General features: G+C 48.1%; 5 protein-coding genes and 2 long non-coding RNA genes across 13 annotated transcripts; 4 read left to right on the forward strand and 3 right to left on the reverse strand.

The window, feature by feature from the left end:
* Window positions 1-1,222: 1,222 nt before the first annotated feature.
* TRIAP1 (TP53 regulated inhibitor of apoptosis 1) lies at window positions 1,223-2,761 on the reverse strand. The gene is made up of 2 exons (XM_064675391.1): window positions 2,547-2,761; window positions 1,223-1,863 (listed from the first exon to the last, which is right to left on the reverse strand). The coding sequence occupies exons 1-2, from the start codon at window positions 2,691-2,693 to the stop codon at window positions 1,780-1,782; spliced, it is 231 nt and encodes a 76-aa protein (XP_064531461.1). The 5' UTR covers window positions 2,694-2,761; the 3' UTR covers window positions 1,223-1,779.
* GATC (glutamyl-tRNA amidotransferase subunit C) lies at window positions 2,760-4,979 on the forward strand. Its single transcript, XM_064675384.1, has 4 exons — window positions 2,760-2,898; window positions 3,200-3,366; window positions 3,753-3,856; window positions 4,233-4,979. The coding sequence occupies exons 1-4, from the start codon at window positions 2,815-2,817 to the stop codon at window positions 4,262-4,264; spliced, it is 387 nt and encodes a 128-aa protein (XP_064531454.1). The 5' UTR covers window positions 2,760-2,814; the 3' UTR covers window positions 4,265-4,979.
* Window positions 3,156-9,458, reverse strand: LOC135424280 (uncharacterized). Its single transcript, XR_010435138.1, has 2 exons — window positions 8,877-9,458; window positions 3,156-5,717 (listed from the first exon to the last, which is right to left on the reverse strand). It is a non-coding gene; the product is annotated as an uncharacterized LOC135424280 (long non-coding RNA).
* Window positions 9,459-9,533: 75 nt separating this feature from the next.
* On the forward strand, window positions 9,534-11,759 carry LOC135424278 (dynein light chain 1, cytoplasmic). 2 transcript variants are annotated; one of them, XM_064675389.1, is made up of 3 exons: window positions 9,534-9,630; window positions 10,140-10,277; window positions 11,376-11,759. In XM_064675389.1, the coding sequence occupies exons 2-3, from the start codon at window positions 10,146-10,148 to the stop codon at window positions 11,511-11,513; spliced, it is 270 nt and encodes an 89-aa protein (XP_064531459.1). In that variant the 5' UTR covers window positions 9,534-9,630; window positions 10,140-10,145; the 3' UTR covers window positions 11,514-11,759. The 2 variants fall into 2 exon arrangements, with proteins under 2 accessions (XP_064531459.1, XP_064531460.1); XM_064675390.1 differs by having other exon boundaries at window positions 9,550-9,630; window positions 10,137-10,277.
* A 158-nt stretch (window positions 11,760-11,917) lies between these two features.
* On the reverse strand, window positions 11,918-17,129 carry COQ5 (coenzyme Q5, methyltransferase). 5 transcript variants are annotated; one of them, XM_064675376.1, is made up of 8 exons: window positions 16,929-17,106; window positions 16,605-16,661; window positions 16,256-16,405; window positions 15,522-15,746; window positions 14,752-14,858; window positions 13,019-13,107; window positions 12,691-12,802; window positions 11,918-12,577 (listed from the first exon to the last, which is right to left on the reverse strand). In XM_064675376.1, exons 1-8 carry the CDS (start codon window positions 17,074-17,076, stop codon window positions 12,476-12,478), a joined length of 990 nt encoding a protein of 329 aa, XP_064531446.1. In that variant the 5' UTR covers window positions 17,077-17,106; the 3' UTR covers window positions 11,918-12,475. The 5 variants fall into 5 exon arrangements, with proteins under 5 accessions (XP_064531446.1, XP_064531445.1, XP_064531444.1 ...); XM_064675375.1 differs by lacking the exon at window positions 16,605-16,661 and having other exon boundaries at window positions 16,886-17,129; XM_064675374.1 differs by lacking the exon at window positions 16,605-16,661 and having other exon boundaries at window positions 16,862-17,129.
* Window positions 17,130-19,342: 2,213 nt separating this feature from the next.
* On the forward strand, window positions 19,343-22,514 carry LOC135424277 (dynein light chain 1, cytoplasmic-like). 2 transcript variants are annotated; one of them, XM_064675387.1, is made up of 3 exons: window positions 19,343-19,497; window positions 20,031-20,168; window positions 21,921-22,514. In XM_064675387.1, exons 2-3 carry the CDS (start codon window positions 20,037-20,039, stop codon window positions 22,056-22,058), a joined length of 270 nt encoding a protein of 89 aa, XP_064531457.1. In that variant the 5' UTR covers window positions 19,343-19,497; window positions 20,031-20,036; the 3' UTR covers window positions 22,059-22,514. The 2 variants fall into 2 exon arrangements, with proteins under 2 accessions (XP_064531457.1, XP_064531458.1); XM_064675388.1 differs by having other exon boundaries at window positions 19,370-19,497; window positions 20,028-20,168.
* LOC135424281 (uncharacterized) lies at window positions 19,504-22,858 on the forward strand. The gene is made up of 3 exons (XR_010435139.1): window positions 19,504-19,713; window positions 19,792-19,832; window positions 22,841-22,858. It is a non-coding gene; the product is annotated as an uncharacterized LOC135424281 (long non-coding RNA).
* The last annotated feature ends 1,309 nt before the right edge of the window (window positions 22,859-24,167 follow it).

Consider the following 24,167-nt stretch of genomic DNA (forward strand, 5'->3'; position numbering starts at 1 on the left):
CAGCCAGAAGAACAGGTATGCAGATTAAAATTCAATATATATTGAAGCACATTCTCCATAACCAGCTATTGCAATATTTATTCACAGTCATGAAGGTGATTTTTCTCTTGGTCCCTTCTGGCAGAGGGAGTGGCAGCAAAGATGTTGAGCTAAGCTGTGTGCCTTCACAGCTCTCAAATTTTCAGGTGTATCAGTACATATCTTGCTCACAGCTCTGCTTTCCATACAGCTGCAGTCTGATTGTTTAAAGTCACTCACTTAGGTGTTGCAAAAGAAAACACAGTTTTGGCCCCACTGCCCATACTTGTATAATGTGTATTGTGTCATGTAAAAGCTGCTTAACCTACAGGGGATTAATGACCTTCCATAGCCAACAGCCTGAGTCTGTGCCACCACATTCTTTTTCAAGTTTCTCCTTGCTGCAAGTCAACTGTTTTCCAATTCTTTCTTTAACTTCTCTGTTTTTTACACGGTACAAAACTGAGCTCGTCTCAGTTGTCCTTCCCAAAAGGAAGAATGCAGCAGCTGCCTTGGCATCTTGCTGTTGAAAGGAGTGACGGATGGCAAGGGAGAAGCTCCAAGTGGGTGCTGCAGGACACCCTTCCCCATGTTTCAATGCAATTTATTTCATCTGCTTACTAGTAAAATGACTGCTGAGACAGTTTTTCTGGGTTAAAAGCACAGAACAAGGCACTGATGGGCGCAGTTGTTTTAAAGCTGACAAAAATCACGCTACATTTAGCCCTACATGAAAGATCACAGAAAAGCAAACTGGTTGTATGTGTTATTCCTGTTCTTCTGCACAAGGCCCAGATAACTCAGTGTCTGGGCCAGCTTTAAAGTTTGAGAACTGCACCTTTTTTAGTTTTTTTTTAAAGTAAAACCTCTGAATAATCCATCAGGTAGTGATTAAAAGCAAAGGATAATTAGGAAGTTGACTTCTCTTTTGTCCCCAGGCCATAATATTCTTTACTGTTTCACCTGTGTTGGTGTAAGGAGAGGGGCCAGCTTTTCCCCATCCCTGTGTGAGGATCATGCCACAGGAATGTGTAATGCTAAAGGAGAGAGGATTTGAGTTCATGGTTGGGTCACTACCTCAGAAAAGGCTCAGTAAGTCACCTCTCCTTAAAGGTCTCCTCCTCAGCTTCTGAGCAGGCCACCTCCATCCCTTCTAGAGGCCACAATCAGATTCTACTGAACAGTTCTGAACTTCAACAAAATATAACCTGATTATATTTATTTTAGCCAAGCTGTTGAAGGCCCAGTAGTGCTTTCAGACCATCCCTGTTGCTGAGAGAAAATAATGCTTTAGCCCCTCAATGTTCAGGATGACATGAAACAAACTTCTTCCACCAAAATTCAGCAGCATAGAGAGGAGACAAAGTAAATCAACCCCCTTCATATTTTTAAATGCTTTCAAGTGTTATATAAATAAGCAAAAGAAACCAGTCACAAAGAAATTATCTCAGCCTGCTCCCATCAGCATTCCCCCATTATAGAGTACATTCAACAGGAAGTTAGGTCACATGGATTTTTAAGCTGTTAGGTGCTGAACCACCACCAAAATTCACTGGAAAAGAGGCAGCAGTTGCCACATGATCCAGTCTTTTCGGTTTTTGATTTTAGCTGTTTGTTTTCGCAAGCAGAGAAGATTCTTCGCTTCTTAGAAAGCAGTTTATAAAGATCTAAAGGTCTTATCCAGGTGGCACCTGGTGGTACACCTGGTGCTAGTGCTTAGTCCAAAGGTTCATATCAGTGACTCCACCCACACAGCCAAGGTCAAGAGGAGTTTTCAGTTTTTCCTTTGCTCGGGCCCATGAACTCCAGGCCCTCGATGGGTATGTCCTTTTCCTTTATTGCTTTCTGAAAACGAAGAAAAACAAAACCAAAAAAATTAAAATTGACATGTCTTTACAGTGCTACATGGTGCAAAACACAGAATCACAGAATCAATGAGGTTGGAAAAGACTTCTGAGATCATCGAGGCCAACCTGTGACCCAATACCACCATGTCAAGCAGACTGAGTGTGTCCAGTCTCTCATTAAACACCTCCAGGGATGGTGACTTCACCATCTCCCTGTGCAGCCCATTCCAATGTCTAATCACCCTTTCTGTGAAGAAATTTGAGCTGATGGCTAACCTAATCCTTCCCTAGCACAGTTTAAGACTACGTCCTCTCATCCTATTGCTGCCTGCCTGGGAGTAGAGAGATGGTCTAGAAAAAGTGATCTAGAAAAGAAAAAAACAATAATGAGGCTGGTTTGGATAAAGCTGCAATGCTGAGAGTTAGTCAAGTATGCACCGAGAATTCACTGACAGTATGGATCCTCACGGAAACAAGCCGCAGCCTTTACACCAGCGGGATGAAGGTGTTACATCAACAACAAAAACACAGCGAGAGAACATCTGCGGAACACTCCGCGCCAAGACCGACAGGAACAGGGCGAGGCCAACCCGGCGGGGCGCGAAGCTGAGGCTGCTCCGGGGGCCGCGGCGGGAGCTCGGGGCGGGGAGCTCGGGGGCAGCACGGCGGGGCCGGACCCACCTGCACGCAGAGCTGGTACCGCTTGAAGAGCTGCCCGCAGGGGTCGCCGGCGCTGTCGCCCTTGAGGAACTTCTCCGCGAACCAGCGGTTGAAGCACTGGTCGTACTCGCGCTTGAGCTCCGTGCACGCCTCGCCCACGCTGTTCATCGCGGCGGCCCCGCCGGGCCGCGTCCGGGCGCGCCCTCCCCGTGACGCACATCCGGCGCGCGGCGGAGCGACGTCGCGCACGGGATGTGACGTCACGCCCCCGGAAAAGGGAAGGCGGGAGATGCGGGCGCTGGCGCTGGCGCGGTGGGTCCGCGCCTGGAGGGTCCCCGCGCGGGGCCACAGCGGGCATCGACCCCCGCCGCAGGTACCGCAACCCCTCGCGAGGCGGGAGGGACAAACACTGAGTGAACTTCACTGAGTTCCCCGTAAAAGCTGGAAAAGCCCTTTCAGACCCAACCGTCGCCCACGGGACACGTGTCCCGGCCGCTGTCTGTAGGGCGACGGTTGGGTCTGATGGTGTCAAAGGGCTTTTCCAGCCTTAACGGTTCTGCGGTTCTTTGTACACTCCGGTTTTGCCGCGGAACGAGTTTTTAGTTAAAAAAAACCCAAACACACACACTATTAAACTTGCTCAGTTTTGCCCTTTTTTTGTCCGGGTTTGACAGCAAAAAGTGTCGGTGGAAGTGCTGGACCACCTGGAGCACCTGGCCCTGGTGGATTTCCGTGACTCAGAGGGCGTGGAGCGGCTGCAGAAGGCGATCGAGTTTGCTGACCAGCTTCATGAAGTGAACACTGATGGCGTGGAACCCATGGATTCAGTCTTAGAGGACAGGTGATGGACCACAGCAGCCTCCTTTTATCTGTTAATCTGTCAAACTGTTCGCTTTTGTGACCTTTTATCCCTGGGAATCACCCTTTGCTTACAGAAATGGCCCCTTTGGTTACAGAAATGTCTTATCATGGTTGTGTGTGGGAGAAAGATGCCACTGGCCCACGTGATCCTTATGTGTGACCACAGCAAAGGTGAACTTCAATTCCTCAGTCTGTCTTGTCATGATTGGTCTGCACATGTTGCTCTTCAGACATCTGTCAGTGGCATTCTTGGGTGCTTCAAAGTGTTCCAGTACTTACTCAGGACCAAAACCAGGCTTAGTGATAAGCTACCCTTTCCTACTTCATAAAATAGCCTAAACACAACTAGTAATCTGTGTTCTTCAGGTGTCTGTACCTCAGAGAAGATGATGTGACAGAAGGCAACTGCACCAAAGAGCTGCTGCAAAATGCCAGAGAGAAAGTAGAGGAGTATTTTGTAGCCCCACCAGGTATTGACTTGTTTGCAAAAAGCTTTTAGTCTTTCTTGAATTAACCTGAGGAATATAACCTGCCATAGCTGCACTTACTTTCAGGAATCTTAGCTAATAATAGGGAAGTACTAAAATAAATGTAGCCATCTGTGTAAAACTGTGCAATTTGTTGGTCCTAAAGCAGTACAGAGGCTGATCTGACTGAAGTTACTGAACGTGTCGAGCAATTCTCTACAGGAAGTCAGTCAGGATTTACTTTCCTGACTTGCTCAGGGAATTTAAGCTGCCTGAACATACTTAGAATAAACCAGAGAAGCACGTTAGTGCCAAGTTGTACAACCCAGAAGGTAACCCACTGCTGGTCTCATAAAACTTCCTCTTTGTTTTCCCTCAGGTAACATCCCTTTACCAAAGCTGGAGGAATGAGACACTTTTCTGCAGGGCTCTTAGTGACAGCCCAGAGCCCAAACACCCTTTCACTATTTTATCTGGGAAAACAAAGTTTTGTGCAGTCACAACTGAAATACCCTGACCTGTATTTTGGTCAAAAGAAGAGCACTTGCAAGACAACTTACAGAAGAGAGAAGGTGTAAAAGTTTAATAATGCTACTGAAATACTCAATGTCTGTGAAGCTGGAAGGCAGATGACCTTAGTGCTTTTGTTTAGCAAAATTAATTTCATGTTTTTCTTGAAGATACCGAATGGCTTAAAGGCTTTGAAGAGAACATTCACAGGTAATGATTAAAACCACCATTTTTCCTCAACAACTTTGTTTGGGAAACGAGAGGTTGGAAGGCTCTATTTTTGTATTTCTCGCCTGTAGCTCAACTCTGGCTCTGACCTGTCAGAAGTAACAAAGTCTGGTGTGGAGGAGGAGTCTGTGACATTGCTGAGTATCTCTGTGACATATGGGCAGAACTCAGGGTTTCATTATTGAAGAAAAGGACTTTGAGAAGATTAATCAAATATTTTGCTTGTACTGAATTATTTCCATTTTATCTCTGTTCTCCATGTCTGTCTGGGTTACCTTCTATTTCCCAGTCTGTATTTCTATCCTCATAAATTAAATAACTGGAATTGTACATAATTTGAGAGAAACACAAAAATATGTGTTCTAAAATAAAAGGTACTTGCAAAGAAGTAGCACAGCTCCAAGAACAAAATGAATCTCCCTGACTCTGACTGGAGAGGCCAGGAGACCATCACAGGAGGAGGTGCTGTGTAACATAACATTGTCACTGTCTCATCCTGGCAGAGGATTCTGAGGCTTCCTCATGGAATCTCCAACACTCAGAAGCAAGATAAGCCAAGGCTCACTGAGAGAAACCAGAGACCTGCTGAAAGAAAAATACTGCAGCAAACTAGAACCAGATAGTCCACACCACTCACTTTCAGGCCATAAGGGGCACAGTAAAAGGCTGAAAAACAAATGTTTTTTCCTAGGTGGTGCCCTGTCCACGTACATATGGATTTAATAATCCATAATTACTTATTCCAGTTGTAACTCCATGCATTAAAAGAGATTGTATGGAATTGTCTTCAGAAGTGCTGGAAAAGGCTGAAAAATCACCAGTTCTGAGTCCACTCTTGTGGCTCTTGAGAGCCCAACAGGAGAAGGAAAGTGGCTCCTCCATGGCTGTGCTGGCACACGTTTCCCCTGGGGGCAGAAACTCACCTTGTGACATTGTAAGTTGATGTCATCCAGTTTACACAGTGCATGTTCTGTATCGTTTTGCAGAGAAAAGCCATTACTCCCCTTCCATCTCGCTGTAACCAGATTGCTGCTATGTGTCCCTTCAGCTCCTGCCAGTTGTGACAGGGGATGTCCTGAGCAGGGACTTAGAATTGTTTCTGCTGTGAACTGCATCTTCCACATCCCTGCAAACAGCAGACAATATACATTAGAGATTAATGATACATGTGCCTTGTTTCTTGACATCTCAAAAGTCCACCAAGCATAATACAGGCATCATAATTTGAAAAACACGGAAAAATACTAAAGCCTTTCAATAATACTGGTACTAGGTTGAGCCACTGGTGGCTTGTTCTTAATACCATGTGGTCAAACTGCTTTGCTCTTTGTTATGTGCCACGTATTTAGTGGAAAACCTTGGCTGAGCTGGCTTTGCTGGTGTAAGAAATCACAGCTTCTGGGTAGGATTCACTTTCACTTGCTGCCCTCAAAGGTTGCATGTCTGGTAAGCTTTGAACTGTTCTTTTTCTGGAACTGATTTTTTCCCCCCAGATTTCACTGTCAGGAAATGAGAGCAAACACTTGTCCCACTCTTACTTGTCTAGTTACTTCATTATTTGTTTAAGCTTCCATAATATACACACACACATATTTGCATATGCATAAAACATGTAATTACTATGATACCTGAATTCTTTCAAGGGTATTGAAGTAAAGCCTGTATTTAACCCCACTAATCAAATCCTCTGCAAAGCTGTAATGCTGTGTTAGTGTTTTAGTCTTGGGCTTTTCAAGATTCAGCCTAAAAGTAATTTAGGATGCATATATAAATCATGACAAGGAAAGACTCAATCGTGTTAGCAGGTAATTCCCAGTTTGAGAAATTCCTCCTTGGAATTCCATTTTGGCCTTATCCTTTTGACCATCAGAGAGAATGGGGACAATATTATTTACATAGAAAAAGGGAGAGGAATTTGAGAGTGAACTGCATGGCTGCAGGAGCTTCCAACCCAAAATAGCATCAGGTAACTATTTAAAAGCAAACCAACAATTTGGATAACATGATCCCACATTCCCAATGCTAAGCTTAAAACTGCCAGTTCAGTGCTGCTCCCACACACTCTGGTGAGAGAACAGACTGCCTGCTGCTTGTTCCCCACAGCCCAAACTGCATTTAAAGTGGAAAACACACATTTCCTTAATGGAGGGGTTTGCTGCAACTTCACCACTAATGAGGGAATTACAGCCCTGACTCAGACACCTGCAACCACCAAAACAGAAATGCTGGCAGGGGCTGGATGGAGCTGCCTGTGGGGCAGAACATGTCAGTGCCTGAGCCTGCCCTTGGCAGGTCTAATGTGGTGGGTGCTGAGCCCCCCAGGATGCTGCTGAGCCCCACTGGGCCCTGGTTGCACCCTGAGGGTGACACAAGGCCCCCATCGTGTGCTGGTTCACCTGCTTTCACTGCAGGGCCCCAACCCACAAGTGGAGCATATGTTTCCTCTGGAGACCACGGAGAGAACTTGACTCAGACCTGCCAAGATTTTTCCACCCCTGTAAATCTGTAGATATAAAACTGGATTAGAAGCCCTCGCATGCGGATTCCAGGTTTACAAAGAAAATGTCAATGTGGAGACTTCTTCAGTTTTACAGAAAGAAGATGGTAGCTGTTTTATTGCTAATAATGATTATTCTATGTTTTGATAGTAACTGGAAGCCCTGGAAAAAATCCCTATTAATACAGTGGTATGGTGTGCAACAAAGAGCAAAAAAATACCTCTCCTGCAAAGTGCTTACAATCTAACCTCCATCTGCAAGAGGAATCTCATGATATGCCTTATCCAGTTTCCTTCAGCACCTCCTCTACCCCAGCTATCATCTCCTGTGTGCATTTGTTCTGCCTTCCCCTGCAGCTCTGCCCTGGGGGAAACGATACTTTTATATTCTTGATTAACAAGTAGGGCTCTAAAGTCTCTCTTTAAAGTCCTGTATCTTGGGCTTTAATGTTCCCCATTAACGACGTGTATCTCACCCACACTGACATTTCCTGCAGTCGTCATCACATCTGTTTCCTCAGCCAACCATTTCTTAATAAATGCACAGAAATTTGCCTGCAGCTACCAAACACAAGCGCCTCCTCAGAGATTCATGGGTGTTTCTGAAGTTTAGTGTAAGCACTGGGAAGACTGTTAAATGGTTCAGTCCTGTCAGCACAAAATTGTCCAGTACTCAAACAACCACTGCTAGTACTGCAGATACTAAAGACTGTTCTGTAAATTAATTACTGGCTGTGGCCCCAAGACCATTCAGAGCTTCTTCACGTTGCTAGCACACAAGCAAAGCTGTGAATTCCATCTCTCCTATTTGGAATGCTAAAACCTGGGAGCCAGAAGTTATTCCTGAGATACTCTAGTGTGACAAAAGTGTTACATTATCCAGTTTCAATATTTTTGGGGGCGGTATATTTTTTCTGAGGTTGTCTCAGAGCTTGCAAAAGCAAAGGGTTGCTTGCAGTTACGCTGCTTTTGCTGTGAATGACACTGAGCAGGCAACTATACTGTACTAATATGAAAAAATATTTGCATTTCAGGTGAGGTGGATGACTGCTCTTGAGGGTACAAAGAAATGGGAGTCCTACCAACCAGTATTTGAAAACCTCTTCTAAGTCATCCTGTGCTGTTTGCTAGGGACGTGGTTCCTGTTATTAACAGATCACCAGCTCTGGAAGACTCAACAGTGTTTTATCTGCTGACAAGAGCATAAGCAGAAAGTGCCCCAGGGAGAGTGAAACTAACTAAACAGAGCACCCAGGATCTCCCAAAACATCTTGCTTCATTTAAACAAACAAACAAAAAAACCCCCCAAAACCAACCAAGCAAAACAAAACCCAAAGCAAACACAAACAAACAAAATGTGGCAAGAGGGGCAAGAAACGGTGAGGTCTGCAAAAGATGCCATAAAAGAGACTTGAGAAGTCTGATAGGTTCAGTTCACTTCATGAACAAAGTTTGGAGCTGACTTGATCATACTCAGTAAACATGGGTAAGAGATTTCTCTCAGAGGTCATTTAGTCTGAATTGAAAACAGCTGAAAACAGACACATGATCAGGACATGGTCAGAACAGGACAGATGATCAAGTGCCATTTACAAGCTGTGGAACTCCTTCCTTTGACAGGGGTGGGCTTTGCTCTCAGTAAAGGGCATATAACTGAAAAAACTATCCCAGATAATATTCCAATATTATTTCAGTAATATCCCATATTACTAAAAGACCTACTCCCAATAAGAGCTTGTTTCAAAAGAGAAACAAAGTCTGTTGCAGAGATTACTGGGTTAAACTCACTGTCTCAGTGATCCAGGCTGGGGCAAGTAATAAAATGGCTTTTGGGGTGCACATATCAACCATGGAAAGGTGCTTTACAGAAGCTGGTGGACACATTACAATTCCTTGGAGGCTGAGGGTACTTCAAGCAACAAGTTTTTTGCAGAGAATCACCAGACGACGCCAGACAGAATCACAGAAAAAATGAGGTTGGAAAAGACCTCTGAGATCATCGAGGCGAACCTGTGACCCAACAGCACCGTGTCAACAAGACCAGGGCGCTCAGTGCCGCGTCCAATCTTTCCTTGAACACCTCCAGGGACGGCGACTCCACCACCTACCTCCCTGTGCAGCCCGTTCCAGTGTTTGATCACCCTTTCTGTGGAGAAACGTCCAACCTCAGCGTGCCCTGGCGCAGCAGACGGGTAGCACGGGAGGCAGGACCAAATCCACAGGCCCATCCCAGCGGGTTCCGGCAGTGTGGGGGTGCTCCTGCTCCCCCCTCACCCCTGCGGTCGCCATGGCAACGGACGCGGCGCGGGGCATCCCGGGCCGCAAGACAACGCCGGGGTAAAGCCCTGCCGGGCGCCGCGCCGCGGCCAATGGACGCTCGGGGGCCGGCGGCGGTGGCCAATGGGCGCTCGGGGGCCGGCGGCGCTGACCAACGGCTGGCCAATGGGCGCGGAGGGGGCGGGGCCGGGGCGCTTCGAGGCGCGCACGGCCCAGAGCGCAGCGCCGTTCGCTCCGCACCGCGCCGGCCCCGCAGCGCCCAACGGTGAGCGACGGGTGCGGGGTCCCCGGGGACACTCGGCCACCCCGGTACACCGGCGGCTCCCCTGTGCACAGGCGCTTCCCCATTCGCCGCCTCCCTTTCCGCGGACCCCCGGCTCTGCCGGCGGGACCCTTCCCTTGCAGCCGCGCGGGGCTCCGAGCCCTTGGCATCGGGGCCGGGCTTGGGTCGCCTCCGTCGGCGGGGAAAGGCCGTCGGGGCCGGGCGATGGAGCGGCTGCGCTGGGCTGGGGAAGGGCTGGAGCGGGGCTGGGGAGGGCCAGGAGGGCGGCGGGGCTTGTGTGGGTCCGGCTGGAGAGCGGGTGCTGAACGGGACCCGGCATTTCAGCCGCCGCTGCTCGGGCTGTGCCCGGGGCTGTGCCCGGGGCTGTGCCCGTGCCCGACACACCCGGCAAAGCGCTGCTCGGCCCCGGGAGCTCGCTGGGAGTGACGGTACAGGTGACTCTGACAGGTGCTCCTGCAACTTTGAATTCTCTCCTTCTTCTCCCAAAGCAGGCAATCATGAGCGATCGGAAGGCAGTGATCAAAAATGCGGACATGTCAGAGGAGATGCAGCAGGACTCGGTGGAATGTGCTACTCAGGCCTTGGAGAAATATAACATCGAGAAGGACATCGCTGCTCACATAAAGAAGGTAAATGTTGGCTTGTAATGTGCTCATGAAAAATCAATCAGGGAGAATGCTGCTGGGCAAGTTGCTCTAGAGAAACAAGCTCTAGACACACTAGATAATCAAGTTGGACTTTCTCTCTCTATGTTCCTTTCTCCACCCTTTATGTGGACCTTTTTAGGTCCTTCTGCTTTACTATGGTAGTGCCTTATGCCTTTTCTGCCACTGTCCCATTGTCCAGGTGGGCAGATTGGTAGCTGACTGTCCCTGTGACTGATGAGCTGGTACAAAACACGGGCTCTATATGGAGCCTGTTTGAGGAGGGGTGGTTTGCCAATCGCGTAATAAGTGGTTATGGGTTTTGCCCTTTCCCCCTACATGTAAGACAAGCTGTTCATATGAGTGCTGAACAGATGGTTCATAGCTTACAGTTTGTCACATTTTCTCTCTTGACTCCTACTGGGAGCCTGACTGAGCTGCAAGTATTTGAAGGGTTTGTTTGAGCAGAACAGGAACCTCTTCCATGTTCTCAGAAAAACCTCTTCAGTTGATGGCTGTTAGGTACTGCACTATATAACCACTGACTGCATGGGATTACTCACAGTACACCTGTACACAGGAGTTTATTTGTAAGTTGTAGCAGGCTCCTGATGGCAGAGTGTTGGAAGAATATGGTCTTGTGACCAGATATCAAGGATGTGGCAGAGAATTTCCCAGCAAGTGTCCTTTCAGCATCCTTATTGTAAACAGCTAATGAAATCAAAAGTACTGGTTTAATCTGAGGTTCAGAACAAGCAGTGAGGCTCTCAGAAGTTATGGTTTGAGATCATGGTGTGACTTTGGGGTAAAAGTTACTTCACCAAACATATGTTTTAAGCTTATTCCTGCTCTGCTTGGAAGCGCTTTTTTTTTTGGTATGACTAAGCAGCAGATGAGTTATAAAGTGACAGATGATCCTTGCGCTTAGGAGCATATGCTGCTCCTTAATTGCCTCCTTCCAAAAGTGATACTTGTTAACAAGTGACATATCATTGCAAAAAAAAAAACCACCCAGAAAACCTGTTAGACAATATTAGTATAATTACCACAAAAATGCTGACTTTCTAGTTCTCTCTTCTGTAGGAATTTGACAAGAAATACAATCCCACGTGGCACTGCATCGTGGGAAGGAACTTTGGCAGCTACGTGACTCATGAGACCAAGCACTTCATCTACTTCTACCTCGGCCAAGTCGCTATTCTTCTTTTCAAGTCTGGTTAGAACCACGGACTGTTACTGAAACTTGCACCTGGGTACAGGATCTGCACAGGATCTCCCACCTTCAGCCTTCCTGGGGAAACAGGCCTTGATCTCCAGGTCTTTTGTTGTATTGTTAATGGTCAGGGATTTTGCTGTAGCAGCTGGTATTTTCATTGTGGCTATATAAAAAAGCAAAAATGTCTTCCTTGTATTTATTTTCTTTCAAAAGATTGCTTCTTTGCTAATAAAACTGTTGGAACAAGTTTATCCTTTAAGAGTTTTCTTTACCCTCTGCCCTCTTGCATTACTCTCTCTATTGCAGTGTGAATGAAGGATGAACATCCCCACCCCTATTCCCACCTAGCCCCAAATCCATAATTTCTTAGGCAACCTTCTTACAGAGGATTGATTTAAGTGGAAAAGAGTTGATGCAGAGCCCTTTTATTTCACAAGCCTTTCATTTGCCTTTGAAAGAAGGAGTCATGGGAAAACATCCTTAAACTCCACATGACAGAGATAATAACAGCTTCATAAAAATCCATAGTTACTTCATAAATCCAAGTTCTCATGGGTATATCCTCCTTGAAGCTTAGTACAAAAGGCATCTTATTGGAAGACTAGTCAGCCTATTTCTGTGTCCAAATCCCACTGGCAACTGATGTGTCCAAATCCCACTGGCAACTGATGTGTCCAAATCCCACTGGCAACTGATGTTGCTTCACTTGTTGGCACTGCTCAGTTTTGGCCGTGTCCTTTACACTGCACTTGAAGGGAAATGCAGGTGTAAGAAATGCCACAGGAATCGCTCCTTCCACATGTTTCTTGAAGGAAAAAAGGTAGCTGGTGTTCTGGGTCTGGCTGCTGAGCAAGTATCTGCTGCACAAGTTCTTAACACTCTTCTTCAATCCTCATACTGTTAAAATTCCACAGCTTTCACATTCTTCACGAAAATTACCCCTCCTGTGTTTTGCTACATAGTAGACTCACAGTTTGAAACCTGAGTGAATGGCGACAATGCCAAAGTTTAAATTCTCATAATCCACTTTGAAAAAACCTGCGTCTTCTATCATTGCCTTCAGCTCCTCCTGAAAAAGAAGTGCCATAATTTTAACAACTCGAAGGCCTGTGAGCCAGTGGCTGCAAGGCTGTGCTGGGATCATGTTTTATGTGTTAGGAGTTCAGGGAAATCCTGTCTCACCTGAGGAGGGAACCGCCGGATGCTCTCCACCAGATACTGGTAAGACTTCCAGTCACCAGCAATGACCTCACCCAGAACAGGGATAACCTGGAAACTGTAGAGATCATAGAGCCTGCACACACAGACAACAAATGCAAATGAATACAAGGAAGTTTAAAAACCAACCCTCTCCAACACAAGCTGGTCTCTGTACCACTATGCTGTGCAGTCTGTGTCTGATTTTAAAAGTGCACAAAGAAGAGGCCTCAAAGTGTCTCCATCTCTTATTGTGGCTGAGCACAAATAAGAGAGCCTTGTGACGTGGCATAAAGTGCCACCATGTTCTTACCTGGAAAGAAGAGGGTTGCTGACATGACTAAATTCAAGGCAGAGAAATCTTCCTCCTGGTTTCAGCACACGATAGGCCTCTTCAAGAGCCTGAGACAAAGCAGATGTGATAAGTTTGTTTCTGTAGAACAGCACCTGCCTATTATCATGGCATGTGATATTATCATGCAACTCAGATGAACTGAGGGAAGTAAAGAGTACCCTGACTGGCAATCTGTAACATTTAATGTGGAGCAGCATCCCAAGACAAGTAAAAAAACCCCAAACCCAAACATACAACAAACTCAAAGCGCAAACACTCTCGATGTTACATAAATAGATTTATACAAGGCTTTGTGTCAAAACTTGATGTTGGGTTGCCAATTTTTCTTTTTCCCTACTCCCACTGATGAATGTTTGTTGGCAGAGCTCTTGTAATTACAGACCAAACCCAAAAGGGAGAAGGTGACTCACCTACAAGAAACCGAAAAAGAAAAAAGGGCACGACAGATTTTTTTTTTTAAATCGAAAGAAAAGATTTTACTGAGGCACACCCAAAAGATCAAAGAAGGAATGATATTGGGTTTCGGATGAGCAATGTGTAAGAACAGGAAGGAAGGAGAAGGAAGAAGAAAATCTTTGGCTACTTCGAAAATTCCATCCTATATCCAAAACAAAATACCTAAGAAGAATCAAGAAAAAATTTTCTTTACAACTGTATGTTCTTTCATGCAAGAGCACAGCAGAGTTGTATTCCAGCAGCTCTGCAGGTTGCTTGGCTTCAACTGTCCTGTTTCTAAGGAGGGGGACACAAACAGTACACATACATGACAGAAGCTCTGCAAAAGAATTGGCAGCTTGGGTGTTTTGTATCAGGTCTCCAGGGAACTCTGCCACCAGACTCCTGTATCCATGAAGGCAAAGAGCCTGTGCTTTGGAAAGGTGCAGACAAAGTACCAGGAAAATCCATCCACATTAACTTCCAAGGCATATGGTCCAAGGTGGTTACACCTGCCACAGAAGGAGCTTTGCCAAGGTTGTAACACACTGCTCCAAAACACACACAACTAGTCCACCAAGACAGGTGATCTAACCTATCTTTACCCCCACGACAGCTTGTCCTCCTCAAAGGATAGACACTGTTTAGAACAAAGGGCACTACTTATCCTAATTAAGATCATACTTGTTCTTCACAGGAAGCTCTACCACCAGCCAGTGTAAAGACACTGAGCAGAAATGGGCAGAACAGGTCAGCTAACAGCAGTGGGGGCAGCAGCCAGCTGCTTCCCACCCCGCTCTGGAAGCTCTGCTGGCTCAGACAGAGAAACAGAAGAGAACAGGAACTGTTGGACCCATGGAGGGTGGGATGTAGATCTGGTATTTCAGAAGATTTGAGACATGCAGACTGACTGCATTGTGCATGTGTAGATCCAGCCATGCCATAGGTCAGGAGAAGGTGGGGAATGACTGCAGCATCCAGGCCCTTTGCCTTAGGAAGAGATTGTGTGGCTTGTCAAGCTGGAAGGATTGGGTGCAACTGGTATAAATCTATCTTTTTATGGCAAAGGTGGGGCATTTAATTGCATTCTCCACTCAAACAAGTTGCACACCACATGCCACTTCTTTTAAATGTCTCAGGAGTAGACTATGGTCTTCCTTTATACAAAGGAGTTCCTCCTTTTCTTCCTCTGCTGAATAAAAACCCCTCAGATGAATGATAAGGACCCCATGTCAGGATACACTACAGCAACTTACCAAATCAATACGAGTCACATTTCGGATTCCAAAGGCAATTGTGTAAACATCAAACATATCATCATCAAAGGGCAACTCTTCAGCATTCCCAAGTACCCAGGACAAGCCTGTAGTGAAAGACAAGTCACAGAACTGAACTCAAGACTGCTCCAGAAAGACTAGAACTTACCTATCCTAGAAAAAAATTGATTCTTTTAAAGGTGATATTTAAAACAAATGTTTCCACTTTGCATTTTTGTTGGAGGAAAGACATCTTGGCCTATACACAGGAACCTTTCAAGGCCCTGTACTATACCACTCGCTGTGTTTCAAGACTGAGTAGTTAATTTTGCAGATCAGCCAAAACACTGTTCTGTATATACCTATATATTCAATATGATTCAGTTTCTTTGAACATTATTTGCATATGCTCTAACTCTGGGAAGTTTCATAGGTTCACAGTATCCTTTAGTTCTTGCATTTTTTATTTGCTATCTTGATTCCTAAAATACACATTATAAGATCTTTAGTCATTCTAGGGCTGAGCTCTTTTGCAGCTCAGTAACACCAGATTTGTCAGCACAGATACTAACAGCAGGTTTTGATTGTTTAATTTTGAAGGACAGCTGGGTATCAGACCTCATGGACACTTTCATATTTGTTCTGAAAATTCAAGTGTTATTCAAGAGAATCACTGTACACCTGAAGTGTAATCCTGAAGTGGTGATCACCTGATGCATCAAATTCTTGCTATCAGGGACGCTGCTGACACGGTACAATGCATGACTTACCTTTAGAGTAGCCAAGGTGCTGTGCTTTCTGCTTCCCAACTTTTAACATTTCTCTGTTAATGTCACAGACCACCACCTGGGAATCCCCTAGAGAGTCAGATTTGTCTTCCTGGTAATTCTCAAAAATTTCCTGCCATGACAAATCCTGATGGTGCTTGATCTTCCTCTGGAGCTGCCGTTCTCGTACAGCGCGAACGTAATTAATGAATCGAAAGGCAATGTCACCTGCAGTTGGTTTAAAACAAAGATTCACATTTGGGAATGTTTTCTGACTCCAGGAAATCGAAACATAAGGCTTTGAACATCAAACTGAGTTTATATTTATTTTGAGTCATATATATTAATAAAACAACCCCCCCACACACTGTATATAGACAGAGAGTATATATATATATATATATATATATATATATATATATATATATATATATATATATATATAAAGGGAATATATTGAAAGCAAAGAGTTAGTGACTTTCTACAAATATAAATAGTTTCCCACAGTATATCATGGCAGTACTACAACACCTTCAGACCCCTGGAGCAAGATATTACAAAACACAAAGAAGTTAACTCTTAACCCTTCTCTGGGAAAGTCAAGTAGATGCCTCACTGGTTTTAAAGACAGGAACTGACGGAAGAAAAAAAAAAAAGCTGGGCAACTTAATTCTTAGCACTCAAACAGCTGAAAACCAGCGTGGCATTGTCATGTGGAACTCACCAAAATTATTTACCTGTTCCTCCAGCAACATCAAGAAGAAGTGTTCCTGGGGAAGGGTTCATTTTATGTACCAGGATATCCTTCCACACACGATGAATTCCTAGAGTCATGGAATCATTCATCACATCATATTTCTTGGCCACGCTTTCAAATACTTGGTAAACTGCAAGGAAAGGACATGAGAACGAGATGAGATGCAATTTACTTAAAAACGGTCATGTTGAAGTAAACTGTGTCATGGAATTGTTCATTACATCATATTTCTTGGCCACGCTTTCAAATACCTGGTAAACTGCAAGAAAGAAAGGACATGAGAATGAGATGAGACACAATTTACTTCAAAACGCTCATGTCGAAGTAACCTGTGTGTTGTATTGCCTCGCTGAGGTCTGTCACCACGTGGAGGTGAAAAAAACAACCTGAAAACTCATCACAAAAAAAAAAAATTAAAAAAAAATTAAAAAATCGAATCCTGCTTTGCCCGTTGCCTGACAAAGGTCTCTTTGGAGACGCAGCCTTCCCGAGCCGAGGGAAGCACGAAGCAGGTGACATTATTCACAGGGGTATTCACAGGGATACCCTTCACGGAGGCTCCCGGTAAGGGCAGCCCCAAACACACCCCGGCACCCCGGAGACCCATCACCGCTCGGCTCCGGGCCCAGCCCGCCCGCTGCCGCCGCCCTCACTCTTCTCCCTCCTCTCCTCCTCCGTGACGCTCTGGAAGCCGAAGTGCATCTCCGGCCCCGCGGCCAGACCGCGGAGCGCCCGCGGGGCCCCGCGGACACGGGAGAGCAGCGCCCGGCAGCGGCACCGGCACAGCCGCACCGCCGCCATCTTCCGCCGCCCCCGGGGCGGGACCGGCCCCGCGGCATCCCGGCATTCCGGGAGCCGGGAAGCGCCGCGCCCCGCTCTTCCGACCGGCACGCGAGGTGTGCCGGGCGCCGTCGCTGAACCCCCCGCTCCGTGCCACCGGGTGGTTCGCTGAGAGGGCAAATGTGATGAGGGAAAAAGAAAAAAAAACAAAAAACAACAACAAACAAATGAAAACTGAGCAAAGTTGCGGCTGGAGAAGGGAAGGTTGCTGGAGTACTCAGAGCACCTTCCAGTAGGGGAAGGGGCCTCCAGGGAAGCCGGAGAGCGACTCGCGGTCAGGAACTGGCAGTGGGAGGACAAGGGGGAATGGGTACAAACTGAAAGGGGGGGAATTTAGGAATTTAGATGTTAGTCATTCTTTACTGTGAGGGTGGGGAAACACCGGAACAGGTTGCCCACCCCTGGAAGTGTTCAAAGCCAGGCCTTGAGCAACCGGGTCCAGTGAGACGCGTCCCTGCCCATGGCAGGGGGAGGTGGGACTAGATGATCTTTAAGGTCCATTCCAACAACGTTCTGTGAACCCCAAACCCACCACAGCCCTCACGGCTTACTTGAATCATTTTGCAAATAGTTTCCTTTAACTTTTCTCTCTTTATTTTTTCTTCAGATTTTTTATTTTTCAGTTTCCTAGGTTAAAGTAAAGCCTCATGGGGAGCAGGAGGGAGGGTTTGTGGGTTCTGATAAGCAGCAGGGAGGAGTGAAAGGTGCCTCTATTCCTGTCAGGAGCATTAGGACGCATTAGGGACCTTTTCTGCCTTTTTTTTTCTTTTTCTTTTTCCAAGGCCTGCCTTGCTTATCACTTTATTTGAATCATCCAGGAATGCTGCCAGCTTTGTAGATACAAAGAAGTTACCTAACCCATTCTCAGGAGAGATGACATCACATGGTTAAAGCCAGCCCAGAGACTGCATTCCCTGGGCATGAGCTGGGCTCCCTTGCCAGGACCTCCCTGCCACGTTGGGACTTTTAGCTTTGTCATCAGACTCCACCATGATTTTATATCTTTGTCATATCATATTTTTTAACTTTACACTCTTTGTGGCAGGATGCCCTCCAAAGCATCATGTCTGTTTTCTGGGGTTGGTTTTGCTGGGTGTTTTTCTCAGCTATATGGAGAGGTGATCTTTGCCTACCAGAGCCATGGCTGGACAGCCCCTCTCACGCTGCAGTCACAGCTGCTGCTGTCCAGCCACGTTCGCAGAACCACAGAATGGGTCAGGCTGGAAGGGACCGCAGTGGGTCCAACCTCCCTGCTCAAGCAGGGTGATCCCAGAGCACATGGCACATGGATTGTGCCCAGATGGTCCTAGAATATCTCCACTGAGGGAGACTCCACACTCTCTCTGGGCAACCTGTTCCAGTGCTCAGTCACTGTACAGTAAAAAAGTTCTTCATGTTCAGGTGGAACTTCCTGGGCATCAGTTCCTGCCCATTTCCTCTTGTCCTTTATCAGGGCACCACTGAGCAGAGCCTGATCCATCCTCTTGGCACCCTCCGTTAGATATTTACACACATTAATGAGGTCCCCTCTCGGTTGTCTCAAGGTTCAACAGGTGCAGCTCTCTCAGCCCTTCCTCATAAGAGTCCCTCCAGTCCCTCAGTCATCCTTGTTGCCATCCACTGGACCTGCTCCAGGAGCCCTGTGTCTCTCTTGTCCCAAGGAGCCCAGAATTGGACACAGCACCCCAGATGTGCCTCACCAGGGCTGAGCAGAGGGGCATGATCCCCTCCCTGACGTGCTGGCAACGCTCTTCCCAATGCATCCCAGGATTCCGTTGGTCTTCCTGGCCCCCAGGGCACACTGCTGGCTCAGGGACAGCCTGCTGTCCATCAGGACCCCCAGGTCCATCTCTGCAGCCTGTCGGCCCCCAACCTGTACCGGTGCTCGGGGTTATTCCCTCCCCTCCTTCCTTCAGGCAGCTCGGCCGCGAAGAAAGAAACAAGGCGATGGGGAAGGGCTGCGCACGGCCCGAGAACCACCAGCCCTGGCCTGCCCTGGGCTATGCTTTCCCGGTGGGGCTCCAGGGCGGCCCGAAGGCCGGGCCTAACCCAAAGCCAGGCCCTCCGCGCAGCGCCGCGACCGCCCGTCGCCATGGGAACCAGGCGCGGCCGCAAGGCATGCCGGGCTGAAAGAAATTGCTGCGGCAAAACCCTGCGAAACTGCCGTACTGCGGCCAATGAGCGTTCGGGGTGCTGGCGGAGGTGACCAATGGCTGGCGGGCCGATCGGAGGGGGCGGGGCTGGGGGCGCTCTGAGGCGCGGGCGGCGCGCGCGGGTCGGTTAAACAGCGGCGGCGGCGGAGCCGAGTGCGTGTGTCGCTGCTCACCGCGCCGGGCCCGCTCCCGCCCCGCCCCGATACAGCCCCGCGGCGCACACCCGACGGTGAGCGGAGCGGCGTGAGGGTCTCGAGCGCTGGGGAGGGGCCGCTCCCGGGAGGGACTGGGTCCGGCTCGGGCACCGAGTCTGGGAAGTCTTGGGGCTGAGCACCCCAGCGGCTCCCCCGTGCTCAGGCCTTTCCCCAGACCCCGCTTTTCCCGCATCCCCGGCACTGCCCGTGGGACCCTTCCTTGGCATCGGGGCCGGGCTTGAGTCGCCTCCGTCGGCGGGGAAGGGCCGTCGCGGCCGGGCGATGGAGCGGCCGTGCTGGGCTGGGGAAGGGCTGGAGCGGGGCTGGAGCGGGGCTGGGAAGGGCCAGGAGGGCGGCGGGGCTTGTGTGGGTCCGGCTGGAGGGCGGGTGCTGAACGGGACCCGGCATTTCAGCCGCCGCTGCTCGGGCTGTGCCCGGGGCTGTGCCCGTGCCCGACACACCCGGCAAAGCGCTGCCCGGCCCCGGGAGCTCGCTGGGAGTGACGGTACAGGTGACTCTGGCAGGTGCTCCTGCAACTTTGAATTCTCTCCTTCTTCTCCCAAAGCAGGCAATCATGAGCGATCGGAAGGCAGTGATCAAAAATGCGGACATGTCAGAGGAGATGCAGCAAGATGCTGTGGAATGTGCTACTCAGGCCTTGGAGAAATACAACATCGAGAAGGACATCGCTGCTCACATAAAGAAGGTAAATGTTTGCGTGTAGTGTGCTCATGAAATCTCTATGCACATGAAAAATCGATCAGGGAGAATGTTGCTGGGCAAGTTGCTCTAGAGAAACAAGTTCTACATAATCAAGTTGAACTTTTTCTGTAGGTTGGTGTCCATATGTTCCTTCCCCCCACCCCTGTACGTGGACCTTTCCAGGTCCTGCTTTTCTCTTGTAGTATTTTCTACTTAGGCCTTTTCTGCCACTGTGCCATTGTCCACGTGAGCAGAGTGGCAGCTGACTGTCCCTGTGACTGATGAGCTGGTACAAAACACAGGGGCTCTATTGAACTCTCTTACGGTTTTCCTGAGAGGAAGCCAGTTTTCCTTGGTTTCAGTTGTACTGAACTTAATCTTAAGGATCTGTTTACAGTTCTTGCCAGCTAGGTCAAAAATTCCAGGGAAAAGTAGTTTTCTGCAAATCTACTGTAATCTCACCTCTCATATTTTAGTGATATAAGGAAAAAAAGAAAACCACCAAAAAAATCCTGATGGTGTGGATTATCTGTTGTTTGCAACATCTGTGATGTCCTTTATGTAGGATTAACAATACAGGAGAAAGATCTAGTTCAGATTATATATCCTGCTTCGTCAGCTCGGGGGAATGGAGAAATCAAAGTGCGTCAGTAGAAGTTCAACTGATCTGAGTGGAAGAATTGTTGAAATGTTAAGATCTATTGGACTGAAACTCTCTGGAGTGAACTGCTTGGCATTAGAAGCTAAATTTGCTCAAGTCTTAGTCTGCAAGCTGTGAATTTTCACACAGATATGTTGAACTTTTACCGAACGCTGGAAGAAGGCCTCAAGAGCTTGGTCAGGCTGGAAGATAAGGAAGTTATAACTGTCAGCAGAAAACACAACGTTGGAGATAGGAAACAGGCTGCCCAGAGACAGTGAAAAGAACCCAGACCCTAATATTATTATTGGTCCAAACTGTTTTGGGGAAGGTGGGAAACTGAGATTGGGAGCGTGTAATTGCCCGGGGACTTCTTTGTTTGGGGTCCCTCTATGAAGGCACCCGGCTCGAGCTTTTCTACTGCTGTACCTTACTGGACTTAAAGCCTGAGGCTCTGCTCCAGTACATGAGGGGTGGAGATACTTCGAAAATACAGGATACCTGGGGTGGAGGAGCTTAACATAAAAACCAACTCAACTAAGCAGCATGATTACTTCCACTAGACAAATACTCGTTTGCTATGACCACAATACAAAAGGCTTTTTTTTCTCCAGATGCAGGAACTATCTATGAAAGTAGAAAAGAGAGAGTTTAATACTTTTCAGATATTTTTTTGTAGCAATTACTGGGAATTCATACAGTATTTGTTTGAAATGTGTGTAAAGCATGACTTCTTAGACTTGTTGATCATACTGGTGTTACAGAGCATGTGGCAGAGAATTTTCCCTTTAGCACAATGAAGTCTAAATTATGGCTTTGTCTCTGTGGGTACAAAATTAGCAGTGAAGCTTTTACTTGAGGGCTGTAGATTCAGATCATGGTATGAATTATGGGGAGAGAAAGACTAGTTTCTCTGAACAAAAGTGATGTTTTAAACTTACACAAAAACTCCACAGCTCTTCTTATTTGAGCAGTAGTATCTGAGTAAGCAGCAGGTGAACAATAAGATGTAAATAAGATAATCCCAGTACTTAAGAGCAGCTATTCTTCCTTGCCGTGCTCAGAAAGTGAATACCTATCAGAAGAGTTCTTAATTTCTAGCGATCTTTTTTGCAGGAGTTTGACAAGAAATACAATCCCACTTGGCACTGCATCGTGGGAAGGAACTTTGGCAGCTACGTGACTCATGAGACCAAGCACTTCATCTACTTCTACCTCGGCCAAGTTGCTATTCTTCTTTTCAAGTCTGGTTAGAACCACGGACTGTTACTGAAACTTGCATCCAGTTACAGGACTCTCTGACTAGTTACTGCAGCCTTCCTGAGGACACAGGCCTTGATCTTCAAGGGCAATGGCAGGGATTGTTATAGCAGATGATGTTACATTGTGGATATAAAAAGGAAAAGTACCAAAAAGTCTTCCTTGTATTTATTTTTTTTAGAAGGCTCCTCCTTTGCTAGTAGAGCTGTTGGAGCAGTTTTTCTTTTGAGAGTTCTATAGCCATCTACTGTATTTCCCCATTACTGCTAGTGCTATGCAAGTACTGACAGTGTTTAGTTCTTTATGTTCCAAGCCTCTCTTATTTTACTTTTTAAAAATAATTTTTCCTCTCTTGTTTTGCTGGATGTGCTGCCCCAAAGCCTGAACTGTTTCTTTTCCTGCTGTCTTTGGAGAAGCGCTTTGGATAATAAAAGACAAGATCTCCAGCCAGGTCACTGTTTCTGGCCCATTTGTGCTGTCGTCGTGGCGGTGGGTGACTGGGGCCGGGTGAGGAGCGGGATCTGGGCTCGGTGTGTGGGGCAGCGGTGTCCCGGGTCCCGCAGCTCCCGAGGACTACGAGTCCCGTGGTGCCCGCGGGAACAGCTCCATCCGCGTCCGGCCACTGCTGCGAGCGACTCGTCGCCATTACCGAGCACAGGCTGTGATCCCGGGCACGGAGCGGAGCCGCCCCCGGCAGCAGCTGCCGGAGCCTCAGGGCGGTAAGAACCGGGCGGGGGCGGCGGGGCTTGGAAGGGCTCGGGCGGGGCTTGTGTCAGTCCCGGCTGGAGAGCGGGGGCTCAGCGTGACCCGGCATTTCAGCCGCCGCTCCTCGGGCTGTGATTCTGGGAGCTGCTCCTGTAACTTGAATCCTCTGCTGCTTGATACAGCCATCCATGGGCAATCAGGCAGCTGTGGTAAAGGATACAGACATGTCCAAGGAGCAGCAATGTGCTGGGCAACGTGTCATTTTGGCCGCAGAGAAATAGAATATTGAAATAGAAATCGCAGCATTTGTAAAGAGAATGAATGTTTGGTTGTAATTATCCTTTTGTTGAATACCATCCACAATAGAAGTCAAGCAGGGTGGGTGCTGTGACACTATAAAAGCTAAATTCTGTGATCACAAGATACTTTGGACTTTTCCTGTGGGCTGATGTTACCTCTCAAAGAAATCTCTTCCCAAATCCAGAATATCTGAATACTGAGCTAAATGCATGCGTAAGGCAATAACCCAAAGCTGCACAGAGGGTCGCTGTGGTTGGGACTGGACTCTGTCAGGGACAAATGGGAGCTACAGCAGCCCTTGGCCTGGGTTGAAGGCAGTCTGTTTGTCCTATGGCCAACTCACGGTGACTTGCTGCAGGCAAGGGCTGTATGGGAAGATGTGTGGAGCCTGGAAGGTAAGCTCAGTGTCCTCTGTGTGTTTCCAGTAACCACAGTCCCAGCTGACAGCAGGTCTCTTATTGAGACGCTACTCAAAGACTCCTCCCCGGGTGGGATCAAAGCCTTTAGTCGGGCTGGAAGTAAGGGAGGGCGCCCAGCTGGGCTGTGCTTGTACAGCAAATCGCTCAGCCGAGGGGCCCCAGGAGCGCTTTACCCGAGTCCTATTCCTGTTCATTGCAGCGTCCTCAGCATTACAGCTGTTTTAGGCGGCGCTCAGGCCGCAGCCGGTGTCCCCGGTGCCCCTGGGGGTGTCCCCGGTGCCCCTGGGGGTGTCCCCGGTGCCCCTGGGGGTGTCCCCGGTGTCCCTGGGGGTGTCTCCGGTTACCGCGCCCGCTCGGCCGGCGGCGTCCCCGTCGCCATGGCAACGGGAGGGCGACACGTCGTACTCGGGAAACGCCCCTCCCACCAGCCGCTTCTGGCCAATGAGCGTCCGAGGTGCTGGTGACGGTGACCAATGGCTGTCGGGTGGCGCGGAGGGGGCGGGGCCGAGGCGTGAGGGGCGCTTTGGGCCCTCTCCCGGCTCCGCTTTTCCCGCATCCCTGGCTCTGCCGGCGGGACCATTCCTTGGCAGTGGAGACGGGGTTGGGTCGCCTCCGTCGGCGGGGAAAGGCTGTCGGGGCCGGGCGATGGAGCGGCTGCGCTGGGCTGGGGAAGGGCTGG

This window comes from Pseudopipra pipra, chromosome 18 (assembly GCF_036250125.1).
Source record: "Pseudopipra pipra isolate bDixPip1 chromosome 18, bDixPip1.hap1, whole genome shotgun sequence".
Lineage (NCBI taxonomy): Eukaryota > Metazoa > Chordata > Aves > Passeriformes > Pipridae > Pseudopipra > Pseudopipra pipra.

Excerpts from the sequence above, each read along its gene's own strand:
- TRIAP1 (XM_064675391.1), bottom strand. The coding sequence starts at position 2,693 with ATGAACAGCGTGGGCGAGGCGTGCACGGAGCTCAAGCGCGAGTACGAC. Across the intron at positions 1,864-2,546 it reads GGTACCAGCTCTGCGTGCAG|AAAGCAATAAAGGAAAAGGA; the intron begins GTGGGTCCGGCC and ends CTTCGTTTTCAG.
- GATC (XM_064675384.1), top strand. The coding sequence starts at position 2,815 with ATGCGGGCGCTGGCGCTGGCGCGGTGGGTCCGCGCCTGGAGGGTCCCC. Across the intron at positions 2,899-3,199 it reads GGCATCGACCCCCGCCGCAG|CAAAAAGTGTCGGTGGAAGT; the intron begins GTACCGCAACCC and ends CGGGTTTGACAG. Across the intron at positions 3,857-4,232 it reads GTATTTTGTAGCCCCACCAG|GTAACATCCCTTTACCAAAG; the intron begins GTATTGACTTGT and ends GTTTTCCCTCAG.
- LOC135424278 (XM_064675389.1), top strand. The coding sequence starts at position 10,146 with ATGAGCGATCGGAAGGCAGTGATCAAAAATGCGGACATGTCAGAGGAG. Across the intron at positions 10,278-11,375 it reads TCGCTGCTCACATAAAGAAG|GAATTTGACAAGAAATACAA; the intron begins GTAAATGTTGGC and ends TCTCTTCTGTAG.
- COQ5 (XM_064675374.1), bottom strand. The coding sequence starts at position 17,114 with ATGCCGCGGGGCCGGTCCCGCCCCGGGGGCGGCGGAAGATGGCGGCGG. Across the intron at positions 14,859-15,521 it reads GCACCTTGGCTACTCTAAAG|GCTTGTCCTGGGTACTTGGG; the intron begins GTAAGTCATGCA and ends CTTTCACTACAG. Across the intron at positions 13,108-14,751 it reads ATGTGACTCGTATTGATTTG|GCTCTTGAAGAGGCCTATCG; the intron begins GTAAGTTGCTGT and ends GCTTTGTCTCAG.
- LOC135424277 (XM_064675387.1), top strand. The coding sequence starts at position 20,037 with ATGAGCGATCGGAAGGCAGTGATCAAAAATGCGGACATGTCAGAGGAG. Across the intron at positions 20,169-21,920 it reads TCGCTGCTCACATAAAGAAG|GAGTTTGACAAGAAATACAA; the intron begins GTAAATGTTTGC and ends TCTTTTTTGCAG.